Consider the following 16574-nt stretch of genomic DNA (forward strand, 5'->3'; position numbering starts at 1 on the left):
CACATGTGCTTCCTGTACTTTTAGAGTCCTGACACAAGAAATTACATTATTGCCAGTTGTGTGTAAAATTTAAGTTAAAACATTAATATATTAATTATTAAAGAACAGAATTTGAATGTGTAATAAATGAGTAGAGTCAACTCAAGTCAGTTGTGACTCAACTGCATCTTTGCAAGCAACTATATGGGTTGCTTTCAGTGGAGTGATCAGAATAACTCATCCTTACTGCATCAATTTTAGGATTCCATGTCAGTAAACATGGGGTAAAATAAAGACTCTATTGTAAGGAATCTGGTTTGATTTTCTTTTTAGTTTATAATGCTTATGTAAAGGGGTAAGCTGAGAAGATACTTCCTTTTTGACCACTCTTGAATAGTGACCCATAATGATTACTGAGATTAAAGTTCAGTGTATTTTATAAAAAATATTACTTACTTTCACAGAAGTGAAGAGATACAGTTGCACAATGGTGGTTACAATGGTAGAAATACCTATTGCCAATAAAATGTTAGCAAGAGATTTAAAAATGACTGTACAGCACCGCATCAGAGAACTGTATAACAGCAAAATGATTAATAATATTTTCTCATATAAATAAGATCCTTAAATCGTTTTTAGAAATAAATGGGGGGGGAAGTGCTTTTTTTTTTTTTCCTAATTCCTACCAAAATATTTTCTGATGTGGAGCAAAAGACAGTAAAAAAATGACAGAGTTAAAAAAAAAAGACATTTCATGCATTTAAGCCACCATTAATCTCTGACTCTAACATAAGGCAGATGATTAATCTTTTGTAAAACTATGACTTTAGCCACTTAAGCTCATTTTAGTGCTTTTCATGACAAGGACATGATAGGCCTTGTAAATTTAGGAGTTAAGATGTGTTTCCAACAGGTTAGTTTATACAGGCTCAGATGTTTTTTGAAACACCAACTTTATAACAAAAAATGCTTTGGAGAAATGATGAAAGTTATTATAAAGAAAAACCAGAAGGGGTCCTATAGAGTTTATCACAGATGACACTGTTAGATCAATGAACACAAATTGCATTTGCTTATGTGTCATCCTCAGTCTTAATGATGTGGAAAAGGGTGACATTGAATAGGACCTGGTGACCATTGTTCCAGGCATAAAGAGCTCTATCTCTTGCATTGTAGTCAAGCATGGATATGTGAAAGTATTGGTTATGAAAGGGAATGTCCGTGTACTCATATGTGGAGGTTTTGGTGGAATAGGAATAATACACCTTGGCTCCAGTTAAGTGGGAGTTGGTGACATACAGTGTCCCACAGATCATGAAGGATTCCCCCGCACTTCTCTTGGGATAGCCAGTGCTCCAGCTCTTCATTACCTCCAAGGTATCTTTGTTAAGTTGGCTGATGACAATATTGCCTGCATTCTGGTTAGTTGCATACACAGCCCACAGCCCGATTTCATCAGCCATTAGGTCGATGTCAGAGAACCCACCCCATGTGTAAGGGTAAACGTTGTGAAAACCAGCATACTCCAGGCTTCTTTGGGCAAGCACTCTCCCCATATCAAAGCTGTATTTGATGATAATGTTACTCTGATACTTGTTAAAATAGAGTGAGCCATTGTAGACAACATGGTTAGTTCCTGCCCATTTGAACGGGAGGTTGTATGTCCTTGATTCGGCCCCGCTGACAAAGTCTGCAATTGATTTGTACTCACGGACAATTTTATTGTTAGTATAACTGTCCATGTACCAAACCTGGGAAGAAGGAAAAAATGGAGTAATTAAATTCTGTACTTTTTTGAGAATTCCAAAATAAAGACAGTGAGAATCAGCACATATTAATATCGTCATTCTCAGGCTCTGGAAGATTCTCTTACCACTTACCTGTTGCAGTTTGATAGTACTGCAGGCTTTGGCAAAGATAGTGACATGGTCTGTGTGGAAAGGAAACAACTAAATGTACTGCCTTGAAGTTGATTTGCTTTTTGTCCTTTCTTTTTTTGTTGTTTTAAAAATTTTTTACCATTCAGTGCATATCACTGAGTGAATCAAACATATATCAATGCAAATCACATCACTTTTTTCATTTACCTGATCAATTTGATTAGTAATAACTGCAAAAAATATCACGTTCAGAAAATTTATTTATTCCATCCCTTGCTCTGAAAAATATATGGCTTAATTTTGAGCATTCAACTTATTTTTCCTTTATGGATAACAACCTTCTAGTAATACTTGTTCATTGGATCAGCTTATAGGTACAACCACCTTTTAATGAAATAATTTTACTAACTTAGCTACTAAACTTGCTTGGATGTAACCCTTGAAAATCCTAATGTGTACTGAGTTCTGTAATAGAACATAGATGGAGCTATGATAAGTCTCTAGTATATTGATTTTCATAATAGAGGCATTGCCAAATACCCTCTATGCTGTTTTCTTTAAAATTACCCCTAGATTCTAGGTATATTTTAGCTTGTTTAGTGAATTGGGTAGCTCTTGAGCTTTTTTACTTACTTAGTTTTTTTTTCACACTAAGGAGCAAATTCTAGAAGGAATGTACAGAAAAATTTGTATACTTGTAACTAGCCCTTTTCAAGAATAAAACAGTAATAACCAATAAAAAATTAGACTCACTATACTGATGAATTATAGGATAGAACATTTTACTAAAATAAGTTTGCCATGTATCTGTAGATATGTTAATATCATCAAACTGAAAATATTTGCAAACAGTGTAACACTTTTCAAGTTGAAACTAATATCCCTGAAAAATAATGGATAGTCTAGTAGGCATAAAGCTTAAATAAAACATAATTCTAAGCAAAGGCATTTGAGGAAGCAACATACTCTGTTATTTTTTTCAGATGCTAAGGGATCTGTCATCCAAGCGCCAAATCGGGTTCCAGATGTCTTGACTGTAACTGGGCCTGTGATTTTCATCAGTTTGCCACATGCTGAAATTAGAGTAACATGAACATGTTGGGTGAACATGGCAATAATTCCAACACACATACTTATACCAAGAGCAAAGAAAGGAATCCTAAAACAAAGCAAATAGAATTAATACCACATTCTGAATAAATGATCATTCATGTGGGATGCTATGCATTTAACTATAATTTGAAACATGAGTAGTTGCTTTTTCAGTGCTCTAAATCTAAAGTGTGGAATTTTAAAATGGGAAATTATTTATACAATCTGGAAAGAGATAAATGAGGAACGTCATTATCATTATACCAGTCCAGCTGCTGCTTCTAAGTAAAGAAGTCAGCAAAATTAAATTTTCCATGATGCTGTTTACCTGATCATCAGCTTCCCCTCACCTGACCCTCTCTGCTCATGCTTTGAGACTTTGGACTACTTATGCAAGCCAGAAAGAACTCTTGTTAAGTCGATTTTCAGTTTGTATTGGTAAATGAGCAGCTCCTGTGAAAATTATATTTATAGAATATAATAAAAAAAATGTAATCACAATCTACCTAAAAGATGTAGAGTTTTGAAAGGTAAATGCCTTGTGCAAGCCTGATAGAGCAGCCCTAAAGATACAGGGAAAACCCCCCACAAAACTCAAGCCCTCATACCCTGTAGTCCCATGCAGTGAAAGATGTAGAGTATCAATTAATGTAATACATGATAAAAAACTAGTGACTTTCTTGAAAAATTATATTTTTATCACTCTATCTATGAATAAAATCTTAGGAAAAGCTTGGACTTTATAAATGCCAAAGTCTAAACCAAAAAGAAACCCAGGCATTTTGTGAGATTTTTACAACAGAATAATTTAAAAGTGATTTATCGTACACATTGTGAAAGGCAATATGACTGCCTGTAAATGTTGACTTTTGGTCTAAACAAAGAAATTTTCCTATCCATTTATACTCCTCTTTTCTTTGTGTTCTTTTTTTACTTTAAAAAAATTGTTCCATATGGCCCATGTTTCTTAGATCCTCCTCTGCCTATCCTTAGGACTGATAAATTTCTACTTAGTGCCTGTCAGTTCCTGTATGTTTGGAAGGGAAAGAACAGATCCCCAAAGCAAATAAAGGACAAAACTAATTGTAACTTAGGGCTTATCTTGCCTCATTTTTCTCTATGTGTGTTCCTCATAAGAATAATTTGTAACGGGCAGAATACTAAGCCATGCAGTTAGAAAGATGATGAACGATAACATTATATTTTGTGCTATTGCTTCAGTGATAACTACACATTTAGTAATCTCCAGCTTTTCATGAAACCTAAACCGAATATATTTTTTTCTTCTTTTTTGAAGAAACTAGATGTGATAACATCTTTATATATTTTATATAAAGGAATTACTTTATAACTTCCTAAGACCTGTTAAACTGAGCAAATCAGAAGTCTTTGTGGCATTATCTATATTGAATAGCAAGATCTTCAGTTAAACCTATTTAGAATATATTAGCTCAACTTGGTATAAACACATGAACAATATGTGAATAAAATAGTATCAGTTTGAACTAGAAAAAAGTAAATGTATCCTGAAAGAATATAAGTTGCGTATATTCTCTGAATGCACTAAATAAGTGAAAGTAATATGATCTTTAATGATGACCTACATAAATATTTCTAAATTCACAATGGTAAGTGCATGAAAATTTAAACTGTAAGTATATGGAAATAAATAGAAAGACATTGCTCCCCCTAAAAAACACCACAAATAAAATATGTGACTTCTTCCTTATGCATGAAAAATAAATACTTTTGTTGAACAGAATACAAATAGCAAAAATAGATAAAATATGAAATGTAACTGGCTAAGATGATGGTGCTTTTATCTCCTTTATTTTGCAAAATCTCATTAAAATGATAGTAAAAGAGTAAAACATGGGGGAAAAAACCCAAAGCAAAGAGAATGGTACAGAGCCATGAGTGGAGAATAAACTTTTCGTTTTTAATAAATTTATTTATTTATTTATTTATTTTTGGCTGCATTGGGTCCTCGTTGCTGTGTGCAGGCTTTCTTTAGTTGCAGTGAGCGGGGGCTATTTTTGTTGTGGCATGCAGGCTTCTCATTGTGGTGGCTCCTCGTTGCGGAGCATGGGCTCTAGGCATGCGGGCTTCAGTAGTTGTAGCACTCAGGCTCAGTAGTTGTGGCACGCAGGCTCTAGAGTGCAGGCTCAGTAGTTGCGGCGCACGGGCTTAGTTGCTCTGCGACATGTGGGATCTTCCTGGACCAGGGCTCGAATCTGTGTCCCCTGCATTGGCAGGTTGATTCTTAACCACTGCACCACCAGGGAAACCCCATTGCACCACAAGGGAAGCCCAGAGAAGAAATTTTTAACAAATTTCTGGAAGGCAGAAAGTGATGGAGAGTGGTAATTAAAGGTGTAGGATGAAATAAAATGCACTAGTGTCTAAGCATAGGAGATAAGAGCTGAGGATGGAGCTGCTCTGCCTTGAAGAGAAGTAAGGGACACCTCGCCGTGACACACACGTGGTAGGAAAACTGATAAAAGGATTTACCATATATATTATGAATCTTTCCTGGAGCCTTGGGAGATATGTTTTCTATAAGTGGAGCATAGGTGGATTTTATAGTTGGATTTTTTAACCTAATGGGAGGAACCTTTGTCTTTTAACATAATATAGTTGAGGACTATATATGGAAGCAACTCCTTAGAGGGCACACAGCCTTGTCTGGAAACAGTGTGGAGGAAAGAAGCCTGTAGCAGTTGCAAGGGTTCCTGATATACTAGGCTGCTTAAAGTTGTCCTAGATCATTTTTATTAAAATCGTCTTCGAAGATGGTGGAGTAGAAGGATGTGACTTCACTCCCTCTTGCGAGAACACCAGAATCATAACTAACTGCTGAACAGTCATCGACGGGACACTGGAACTCACAGAAAAGATACCCCACATCCAAAGACAAAGGAGAAGCCACAATGAGACTGTAGGAGGGGCATATTCACAATAAAATCAAATCCCATAACTGCTGGGTGGGTGACTCACAAACTGGAGAACACTTATACCACAGAAGTCCACCCACTAGAGTGAAGGTTGTGAGCCCCACGTCAGGATTCCCAACCTGGGGGTCCCACAATGGGAGGAGGAATTCCTAGAGAATCAGAATTAGAAGGCAGCGGGATTTGATTGCAGAACAACAGGACTGGGGAAAACAGAGACTCAAGGAGGGCACACACAAAGTAATGTGCACATCGGGACCCAGGGGAAGGAGCAGTGACCCCAGGGGACACTGAACCAGACCTACCTGCTAGTGTTGGAGGGTCTCCTGAAAAAGTGGGGGGTGGCTCTGGCACACAGTGAGGACAAGGACACTGGCAGCAGAAGTTCTGGGAAGTACTCCTTGGTATGAGCCCTCCCAGAGTCTGCCATTAGCCCCACCAAAGAGCCTTGGTAGGCTCCAGTGTTGGGTTGCCTCAGGCCAAACAACGAACAGGGAGGGGACCCAATCCCACCCATCAGCAGTCAAGTGGATTAAAGTTTTACTGGGCTCTGTCCACCAGAGCAACAGCCAGCTCTACCCACCACCAGTCCCTCCCATCAGGAAACTTGCACAAGCCTCTTAGATAGCCTTATCCACCAGAGGGCAGACAGCAGAAGCAAGAAGAACTACAGTCCTGTAGCCTGTGGAACAAAAACCACATTCACGGAAAGATAGACAAGGTGAAAAGGCAGAGGGCTATGTACCAGATGAAGGAACAAGATAAAATCTAAGAAAAACAACTAAATGCAATGGAGATAGGCAACCATCCAGAAAAACAATTCAGGATAATGATAGTGAAGATGATCCAGGACCTTGGAAAAAGAATGGAGGCAAAGATCGACAAGATGCAAGAAATGTTTAACAAAGACTTAGAGGAATTAAAGTACAAAAAAACAGAGATGAACAATACAATAACTGAAATGAAAATTACACTAGAAGGAATCAGTAGCAGAATAACTGAGGCAGAAGAACAGATAAGTGACCTGGCAGATAGAATGGTGGAATTCACTGCTGCAGAACAGAATAGAAAAAAAAGAAGGAAAAGAAATGAAGACAGCCTAAGAGACATCTGGGACAAAATTAAACACAACAACATTCGCAGTATAAGGGTACCAGAAGGAGAAGAGAGAGAGAAAGGACCAGAGAAAATATTTGAAGAGATTATACTCGAAAACTTCCCTAACATGGGAAAGGAAATATCCACCCAAGTCCAGGAAACACAGAGAGTCCCATACAGGATAAACCTAAGGAGAAACATGCCAAGACACATAGTAATCAAATTGGCAAAAATTAAACAAAAAAAAATTTATTGAAAGCAGCAAGGGTAAAATGACAAATAACATACAAGGAAACTCCCATAAGGTTAACAACTGATTTCTCAGCAGAAACTCTACAAGCCAGAAGGGAGTGGCATGATATACTTAAAGTGATGAAAGGGAAGAACCTACAATTAAGATTACTCTACCCAGCAAGGAACTCATTCAGATTCAATGGAGAAATCAAAAGCTTTACAGACAAGCAAAAGCTAAGAGAATTCAACACCAAAAAACCAGCTCTACAACAAATGCTAAAGGAACTTCTCTAAGTGGGAAACACAAGAGAAGAAAAGGATCTACAAAAACAAACCCAAAACTAAGAAAATGGTCATAGGAACATACATATCGATAATTACCTTAAGCATGAATGGATTAAATGCTCCAACCAAAAGACACAGGCTTGCTGAATGGATACAAAAACAAGACCCATCTATATGCTGTCTACAAGAGACCCACTTCAGACCTAGGGACACATACAGACTGAAAGTGAGGGCATGGAAAAAGGATAATCCATGCTAATGGAAATCAAAAGAAAGCTGGAGTAGCAATACTCATATCAGATAAAATAGACTTTAAAATAAAGAATGTTACAAGAGACAAGGAAGGACACTACATAATGATCAAGGGATCAATCCAAGAAGAAGATATAGCAATTATAAATATGTATGCACCCAACATAGGAGCACCTCAATACATAAGGCAACTGCTAACAGCTATAAAAGAGGAAATTGCCAGTAACACAATAATAGTGGGGGACTTTTAACACCTCACTTACACCAACGGACAGATCCTCCAAAGAGAAAATTAATGAAGAAACAGAAGCTTTAAATGACACAATAGACCAGATAGATTTAATTGATATTTGTACGACACTCCATCCAAAAACAGCAGATTACACTTTCTTCTCAACTGCGCACAGAACATTCTCTAGGATAGATCATATCTTGGGTCACAAATCAAGCCTCAGTAAATATAAGAAAATTGAAATCATACGAAGCATCTTTTCTGACCACAACGCTATGAGATTAGAAATGAATTACAGGGAAAAACACGTAAAAAGCACAAACACATGGAGGCTAAAAAACACATTACTAAATAACCAAGACATCACTGAAGAAATCAAAGAGGAAATCAGAAAATGCCTAGAGACAAATGACAATGAAAACACGATGATCCAAAACCTATGGGAGGCAGCAAAAGCAGTTCTAAGAGGGAAGTTTATAGCTATACAAGCCTACCTCAATAAAAAAGAAATATCTCAAATAAACAATCTAACCTTACACCTAAAGGAACTAGAGAAAGAAGAACAAACAAAACCCAAAATTAGCAGAAGGAAGGAAATCATAAAGATCACAGCAGAAATAAATGAAATAGAAACAAAGAAAGCAGTAGCAAAGATCAATAAAACTAAAAGCTGGTTCTTTGAGAACACAAACAAAATTGATAAACCATTAGCCAAACTCATCGAGAAAAAGAGTGAGGGAACTCAGATCAGTACAATTCGGAATGAAAAAGAAGTTACAACAGACACTGCAGAAATACAAAGCATCCTAAGAGACTACTACAAGCAACTCTTTGCCAATAAAATGGACAACCTGGAAGAAATGGATGAATTCTTAGAAAGGTATAACCTTCCAAGACTGAACCAGGAAGAAATAGAAAATATGAACAGACCAAACACAAGTAATGAAATTGAAACTGTGATTAAAAATCTTCCAATGAACAAAAGTCCAGGACCAAATGGCTTCACAGGTGAATTCTATCAAACATTTAGAGAAGAGCTAACACCCATCCTTCTCAAACTCTTCCAAAAAATTGCAGAGGAAGGAACACTCCCAAACTCATTCTGTGAGGCCACCATCACCCTGATACCAAAACTAGACAAAGATACTACAAAAAAAATTACAGACCAATGTCACTTATGAATATAGATGCAAACAGAATTGAACAACACATTAAAAGGATCATACACCATGATAAAGTGGGATGTATCCCAGGGATGCAAGGAGTCTTCAGTGTATGCGAATCAATCAGTGTGATACACCATATTAACAAATTGAAGAAGAGAAACCATATGCTCATGTCAGTAGGTGCAGAAGACGCTTTTTACAAAATTCAACACCTATTTATGATAAAAGCTCTCCAGAAATTGGGCATAGAGAGAACCTCCCTCAACATAATAAAGGGCATGTATGACAAACCCACAGCAAACATCATTCTCATTGGTGAAAAACTGAAAGCATTTCCACTAAGATCAGGAACAAGACAAGGATGTCCACTCTCACCTTATTATTCAACATAGATTTGGAAGTCCTAGCCATGGCAATCAGAGAAGAAAAAGAAATAAAAGGAATACAAATTGGAAAAGAAGAAGTAAAACTGTCACTCTTTGCAGATCACATGATACTATGCATAGAGAATCCTAAAGATGCCACCACAAAACTGCTAGAGCTACTCAGTTAATTTGGTAAAGTTGCAGGGTACAAAATTAATGCACTGAAATCTCTTGCTTTCCTGTATACTAATGATGAAAAATCTGAAAGAGAGACTACGGAAACACTCCCATTTACCATTGCAACAAAGAGAATAAAATACCTAGGAATAAACCTACCTATGGAGACAAAAGACCTGTATGCAGAAAACTATAAGACACTGATGAAAGAAATTAATGATGATACCAACAAATGGAGAGATATACCATGTTCTTGGATTGGAAGAATCAATATTGTGAAAATGACTATACTACCCAAAGCAATCTACAGATTCAGTGCAATTCCTATCAAATTACCAATGGCATTTTTTTTTACAAAACTAGAAGAAAAATCTTAAAATTTGTATGGAGACACAAAAGACACCGAATAGTCAAAGCAGTGTTGAGGGGGAAAAGCGGAGCTGGAGGAATCAGACTCCCTAACTTCAGACTATACTACAAAGCTACAGTAACCAAGACAATATGGTACTGGCACAAAATCAGAAATATAGATCAATGGAACAAGATAGAAAGCCCAGCGATAAACCCACACACCTATGATCAACTAATCTATGACAAAGGAGGCAAGGATATACAATGGAGAAAAGACAGTCTCTTCAATAAATGATGCTGGGAAAACTGGACAGCTACATGCAAAAGAATGAAGTTAGAACACTCCTTAACACCATACTCAAAAATAAACTCAAAATGGATTAGAGACCTAAATGTAAGACCAGACACTATAAAGTTCTTAGAGGAAAACATAGGAAAAACACTCTTTGACATAAATCACAGCAAGATCTTTTTGGATCCACCTCCTAGAGTAATGGCAATAAAAACAAAAATAAACAAATGGGACCTAATGAAACTTAAAAGTGTTTACACAGGGCTTCCCTGGTGGCGCAGTGGTTGAGAGTCTGCCTGCCGATGCAGGGGACGCGGGTTCGTGCCCCGGTCCAGGAAGATCCCACATGCCGCGGAGCGGCTGGGCCCGTGAGCCAGGGCCGCAGAGCCTGCGTCCGGGGCCTGTGCTCCGCAACAGGAGAGGCCACAGCAGTGAGAGCTCCCCGTACCGCAAAAAAAAAAAAAAAAAAAAAAAAGTGTTTACACAGTGAAGGAAACCATAAAGAAGATGAAAAGACACCCCTCAGAATGGGAGGAAACATTTGCCAACGAATCAACGGACAAAGGATTAATCTCCAAAATATGTAAACAGCTCATGCAGCTCAATATTAAAACTAACAACTCAATCCAAAAATGGGCAGAAGACCTAAATAGACATTTCTCTAAAGAAGATATACAGATGGCCAAGAAGCACATGAAAAGCTGCTCAACATCACTAATTATTAGAGAAGTGCAAATCAAAACTACAATGAGGTATCACCTTACACCAGTTAGAATGGGCATCATCAGAAAATCTACAAACAACAAATGCTGGAGAGGGTGTGGAGAAAAGGGAAGCCTCTTGCATTGTTTGTGGGAATGTAAATTGATACAGCCACTATGGAGAACAGTATGGAGGTTCCTTAAAAAACCAAAAATAGAATTATCATATGACCCAGCAGTCCCACTACTGGGCATATACCCAGAGATAACCGTAATTCAAAAAGACACATGCACCCCAGTATTCATTGCAGCACTATTTAGAATAGCCAGATCATGGAAGCAACCTAAATGCCCATCGACAGACGAATGGATAAAGAAGGTGTGGTATATATATATATATATATATATATATAATGGAATATTACTCAGCCATAAAAAGGAACGAAACTGGGTCATTTGTAGAGACATGGATGGATCTAGAGACTGTCATACAGAGTGAAGTAAGTCAGGAAGAGAAAAACAAATATCGTATATTAACGCATTTATCTGGAACCTAGAAAAATGGTACAGATGAACCGGTTTGCAGCACAGAAATTGAGACACAGATGTAGAGAACAAATGTATGGACAGTAAAGGGGGAAAGTGGCGGTGGGTGGGGGTGGTGTTTTGATATTTTGGGAGATTGGGCTTGACATATATACACTGATGTGTATAAAATGGATGACTAATAAGAATAAAAAATAATAAATTTAAAAAGAAAAAGGGACTTCGGATCTAAGAGGGTTCAAAATAGCAGTGTAGGGAGATCCTGAACTCACCTTCTCCCATGGATACAGCAAATGTACAACTACATATGGAATAATTCCCTTGGTTAGGGACCTGAAAGCTGCATGCACAGAGCCTCCACAACCAGTGGTAAAAGGACAGCATTGAGATGGGTAGATAAGGCAGATGGGGCCTCTTGCTGAGGGAAAAAAGAAGCACCACTGTGAAAAGCTTGTGAACCAAAGGTGAAGGGGACCCACTTCCTAATTTTTAAGCATCTTCTGGAGAGGTAGAAAGCAGTTGGGATACTACTTGGAGACCGAGACACTGCTGGGAGCAATTTTGCAGCCTCAGGCTACCTTGCTAATGCCCGTGCTGGTGGTTGCCATTTTGCCATTCTTCCTCTAACCTGTTAGTGCCAGTGGATGCATCCCTCTGAAACCCCCACCCACCCCTGTGCCTTGGCTAGGCCTCATGGCTGACCAAGTAATATCCCTGCCAACCTGTGTCTTGCAGCAGCTGTGGCTGGGTCCATAGGTGTTCTAAGTCCTAGCCCCACCAACCAGTACATAGAAGCAGCTATGGCCAGGTGCCACAGCTGTTTCAACGAGCAGCCCTGTCCAATAGCAGGTCAAACCCACAATGATAGTGGGGTGTATGCAGCCCAAATAGGGGACACAAGTGAAGTGCCTAGCTCTGGTGGCCAGGCAGGATTGTGCCTCTGAACCCCTGAGGACATGTGCTAAATAGGGTCACTCCTTCAAGACTAGGAGAAATAACTTATTTACCTAATACATAGAAACACATACAGAGATTTGGGCACAATGAGATAGAGGAACATGTTCTAATAGAACAAGACAAAGTCTCAGGGAAAGAACTAAATGAAATGAATGTAAGCAATCTACCTGATAAAATGTTCAAATTAATAGTCATAAAAATGCTTACTGAACTTGGGAGAATAGATGAACACAGTGAGAACGTCATCAAAGAGAGAGGAAGCATAAGAAAAGTACCAAACAGAAGTTACAACTGAAACAAAAAAATAACCTAGAAGGGTTCAACAGCAGACCAGTTAAGGAATAAGAATGAATCAATGTTCTGGAAGACAAAACAATGAAACTCACCCAGACAAAGCAGCAAAATGAATAAACCATTTTAAAAAGCGTATAAGGGACCTTTGGGACAATATCAAGTGGAAAAACATTTCCATTATAGGCATCTCAGAAGAGGAAGCAAGAGAAAGGGTCAAAAAATTATTTGAAGAAAGAGTGGCTGAAAATTTCCTAATCTGAGAAATGGAACAGGCATCCAGTTCCAGGAAGCCCAGAGAGTTCCAAATAAGATGAACCCAAAGATACACCAAAACACATAATTAAAATGGTAAAAGTTAAGCATAAGAGAGAATTCTAAAAGCAGCAAGAGAAAAACAACTTGTTGCATACAAGGGAAATCCCTTAAGTCTATGAGAAGATTTTTCAGCAGAAACTGTACAGGCCAGAAGGGAGGGGCATTACATATTCAAAATGCTAAAAGGAAAGAAACCTTTCAACCAAGAATTCTCTAACCAACAAGGTTATCATTCAGATTTAAAGGAGAGATCAAGAATTTCTTAGATAAGCAGATGTTAAAGGAGTAAAATGTGTCATTAGAGGTATAAAATATGAGGGAGCGTGAGTGTGAAAAAATAAAGATTTGGAATATGTTCAAATTTAAGTTGCTGCCACCTGAAAAAAGACAGCTATTAACATACTGTGTTTTTATGAGAACCACAAGGTAATCACAAAGAAAAAACTTAACAGTAAATACAAAAAGGAAAATGAGAAAGGAATTTAAACATAACGCTAAAGATAATTGCCAAAACAGAAGGAAAGAGAGAAAGAGAGAAAGGAACAGAGAGGAAGCACAAGAAAATCCAGAAACAGTGTACAAAATGGCAGTAAGTACACACCTGTCATTAATTACTCTAAATGTAAATATACTAAATTTGCCAATCAAAAGACATAGAGTGGCTGAAAGGATAAATAAGCAAGACCCATCTATATGCTGTCTACAAGAGGCTCACTTCAGAAGTAAGGACACACACAAACAAGGTGAAGGGATGGAAAAAATATTTTGTACAAATGGAAATGAAAAGAATGCCATATTAGTCATACTCATAACAGACAAAATAGACTTTAAACCAAAAACTGTAATAAAAGACAAAGAAGGGCAATACATAATGATAACGGTAAATCTAACAAGAAAAATATAACATTTATAAATGTATAGAGCCACCCAACAGAGGAGCTCCTAGATATATAAAACAAATATTAATGGGCTTAAAGGGAAAAATTGAAAGCAATACAATAATAGGAGGGAACTTTAAACCCCATTTACAGTAATGGATACAAAAATCCATTACAGACACAAAAATCAATAAGGAAATGTTGGACTGAAATGACACATTAGACCAGATAGGTTTAATAGAAATATCCAAACATTCTATTCAAAAGCATCAGACTACACCTTCTTCTCAAGTGAATGTGGGACATTCTCCAGGATAGATCACATGTTAGGTCACAAAACAAGTGTCAATCAATTCAAGAAGAGTGAAATCATGTGAAACATCTTCTCTGACCACAATAGTGTGAAGCTAGAAATCAATCAGAAGATAAAAAGGGGAAATAATCATGAAGTAACAACAGCATACTTCTGAATAACCAGTTTGTTATTGAGGAAATTAATGGTGAAATCAGAAAATACCTAGAGACAAATGAGAATAGAAATATGACACACCAAAATCTGTGAGATGCAGCAAAAGTGGTTCTAAGGGGAAAGTTCATAGCAATCAAGCCTACCTCAAGAAACAAGAAAAATCACAAATAAGCAATCTGATTTGACACCTAAAGGAACTAGAAAAAGAAGAACAAATGAAGCCCAAGATTAGTAGGATGAAGGAAATGATAAAGATCAAAGTAGAAATAAATGGAGTCTAAAAAAATAATATAAAAGATCAATGAAACTAAGAGCCAGTTATTTGAAAAGACAGAACCAGCAAACCTTTAGCTAGACTAACCAGGAGAAAAAGAGAGGGCTCAAATAAATAAAATCAGAAATAAAAGAGGAGAAATTACAACTGATACCATAGAAATATAGAGGATCGTAAGAGACTACTACAAACAGTTATATGCCAACAAATTGGATAACCTGGAGGAAATGGATACATCCCTGGAAACATACAAGTTTTTCAAGACTGAGTCATGAAGAAATAGAAAATCTGAATCAAAGATTACTACTAAGGAGGTTGAAACTGTAATCAAAAAGCTCTCAACAAACAAAAGCCCAGAACCAGACAGCTTCACTTGAAAATTCTACAAAACATTCAAAGAAGATTTAATACCTATCCTTGTCAAACTCTTCCAAAAAACTGAGGAGGAGAGAAATTTTCCAAACATGTTTTACAAAGCCAGCATGTCTGATACCAAAGCCATACAGGGACAACACAAAAAAGATTACAGGCCAATATCCTTGATGAACATAGATGTAAAAATCCCTAACACAATATTAGCAAACTGAATCCAATAATACATTAAGAGGATTATACACCATGATTAAGCAGGATTTATTTCAGGGATGCAAGGATGGATCAACATCCACAAATCAATTAATGTGATACATCATATTAACAAAATGAAGCATAAAAATTGTATGATCATCTTAATAGATGAAGAAAAATCTTTTGACAAAATCCAACATCCGTTTATGATAAAAACTCTCAATAAAGTGATTATAAAGGGAACATACCTCCACATAATAAAGGTCATATATGAAAAACCCACAGCTAACACCATACTCAATGGTAATCTGAAAGCTTTTCCTCTCAAATCAGGAACAAGACAAGGATGCCCACTATTACCACTTCTATTCAACATAGTATTGGAAGTCCTAGCCCCAGCAGTTAGGAAGAAAAAATAAAAGCTAAATCAAAAAGAAAGAAGTAAAACTGTCACTGTTTTCAGATGACACACTACTGTATAGAGTAAACCCTAAAGACTCCACCAAAAAAAAAAGAGAAAAACTGTTAGAATGGATAAATAAATTCAGTAATGTTGCAGGATACAAAATCAATATACAGAAATTTGTGGCATTTCCTTATGCTAATAGAGAACTATCAGAAAAAAGAAATTAAAAAAAATCCCTTTTACATTTGCATTAGAAAGAATAAAATACCTAGAAATGAATTTAACCAAAGAGGTGAACAAGCTGCACACTGAAAACTGTAAGACACTGATGAAAGAAATTGAAGAAGACACAAATAACTGAAAGATATTTCATGATCAAGGATTGGAAGAGTTAGTATAGTTATTAAAATGTCCATACTACCCAAAGCAATCTACAGATTCAGTGCAAACCCCTATCAAAACTCCAATGGCATATTTCATAGAACTAGAACAAATAATTCTAAAATGTGTACAAAACCAAACAGATCCTCAATAGCCAAAACAATTTTGAGAAAGAAGAATAAAGATGGAGGTGTCACGCTCACTGATTTTAAACTATACTACAAAGCTGTTATAATCAAAACATTATGGTATTGTCATGAAACACACGCACACAGATCAATGGAACAGAGTTGAGAGCCCAGAAATAAATTCACACATATATGAAAAATTAATTAACAGCATAGGAGCAAAGAACATACAGTGGAGAAAGAATAGTCTTCAATAAATGGTGTTAGGAAAACTGGCCAGCCATATGCAAAAAAATGAAACTAG

General features: G+C 36.9%; 1 protein-coding gene and 1 long non-coding RNA gene across 4 annotated transcripts in view; one reads left to right on the top strand and one right to left on the bottom strand.

Moving 5' to 3' along the window:
- The window catches only part of LOC307190178, a 232683-nt gene that overhangs the window by 75683 nt on the left and 140426 nt on the right, over nucleotides 1-16574 (top strand). The window lies entirely within an intron of this gene.
- OLFM3 (olfactomedin 3) overlaps nucleotides 1053-16574 on the bottom strand; it is a gene marked incomplete at both ends in the record, with an annotated part of 194170 nt that continues 178648 nt past the window's right edge. For all 3 annotated transcript variants that reach the window (XM_079929190.1, XM_079929189.1, XM_079929188.1), the window contains 2 exons: nucleotides 1053-1730; nucleotides 2826-2932. In XM_079929190.1, coding sequence (XP_079785316.1) covers nucleotides 1053-1730; nucleotides 2826-2932 — 785 coding nt within the window. The remainder of the gene's footprint in view (nucleotides 1731-2825; nucleotides 2933-16574) is intronic.

Source organism: Stenella coeruleoalba (genome assembly GCF_951394435.1).
Source record: "Stenella coeruleoalba genome assembly, chromosome: 1".
Classification (NCBI taxonomy): domain Eukaryota; kingdom Metazoa; phylum Chordata; class Mammalia; order Artiodactyla; family Delphinidae; genus Stenella; species Stenella coeruleoalba.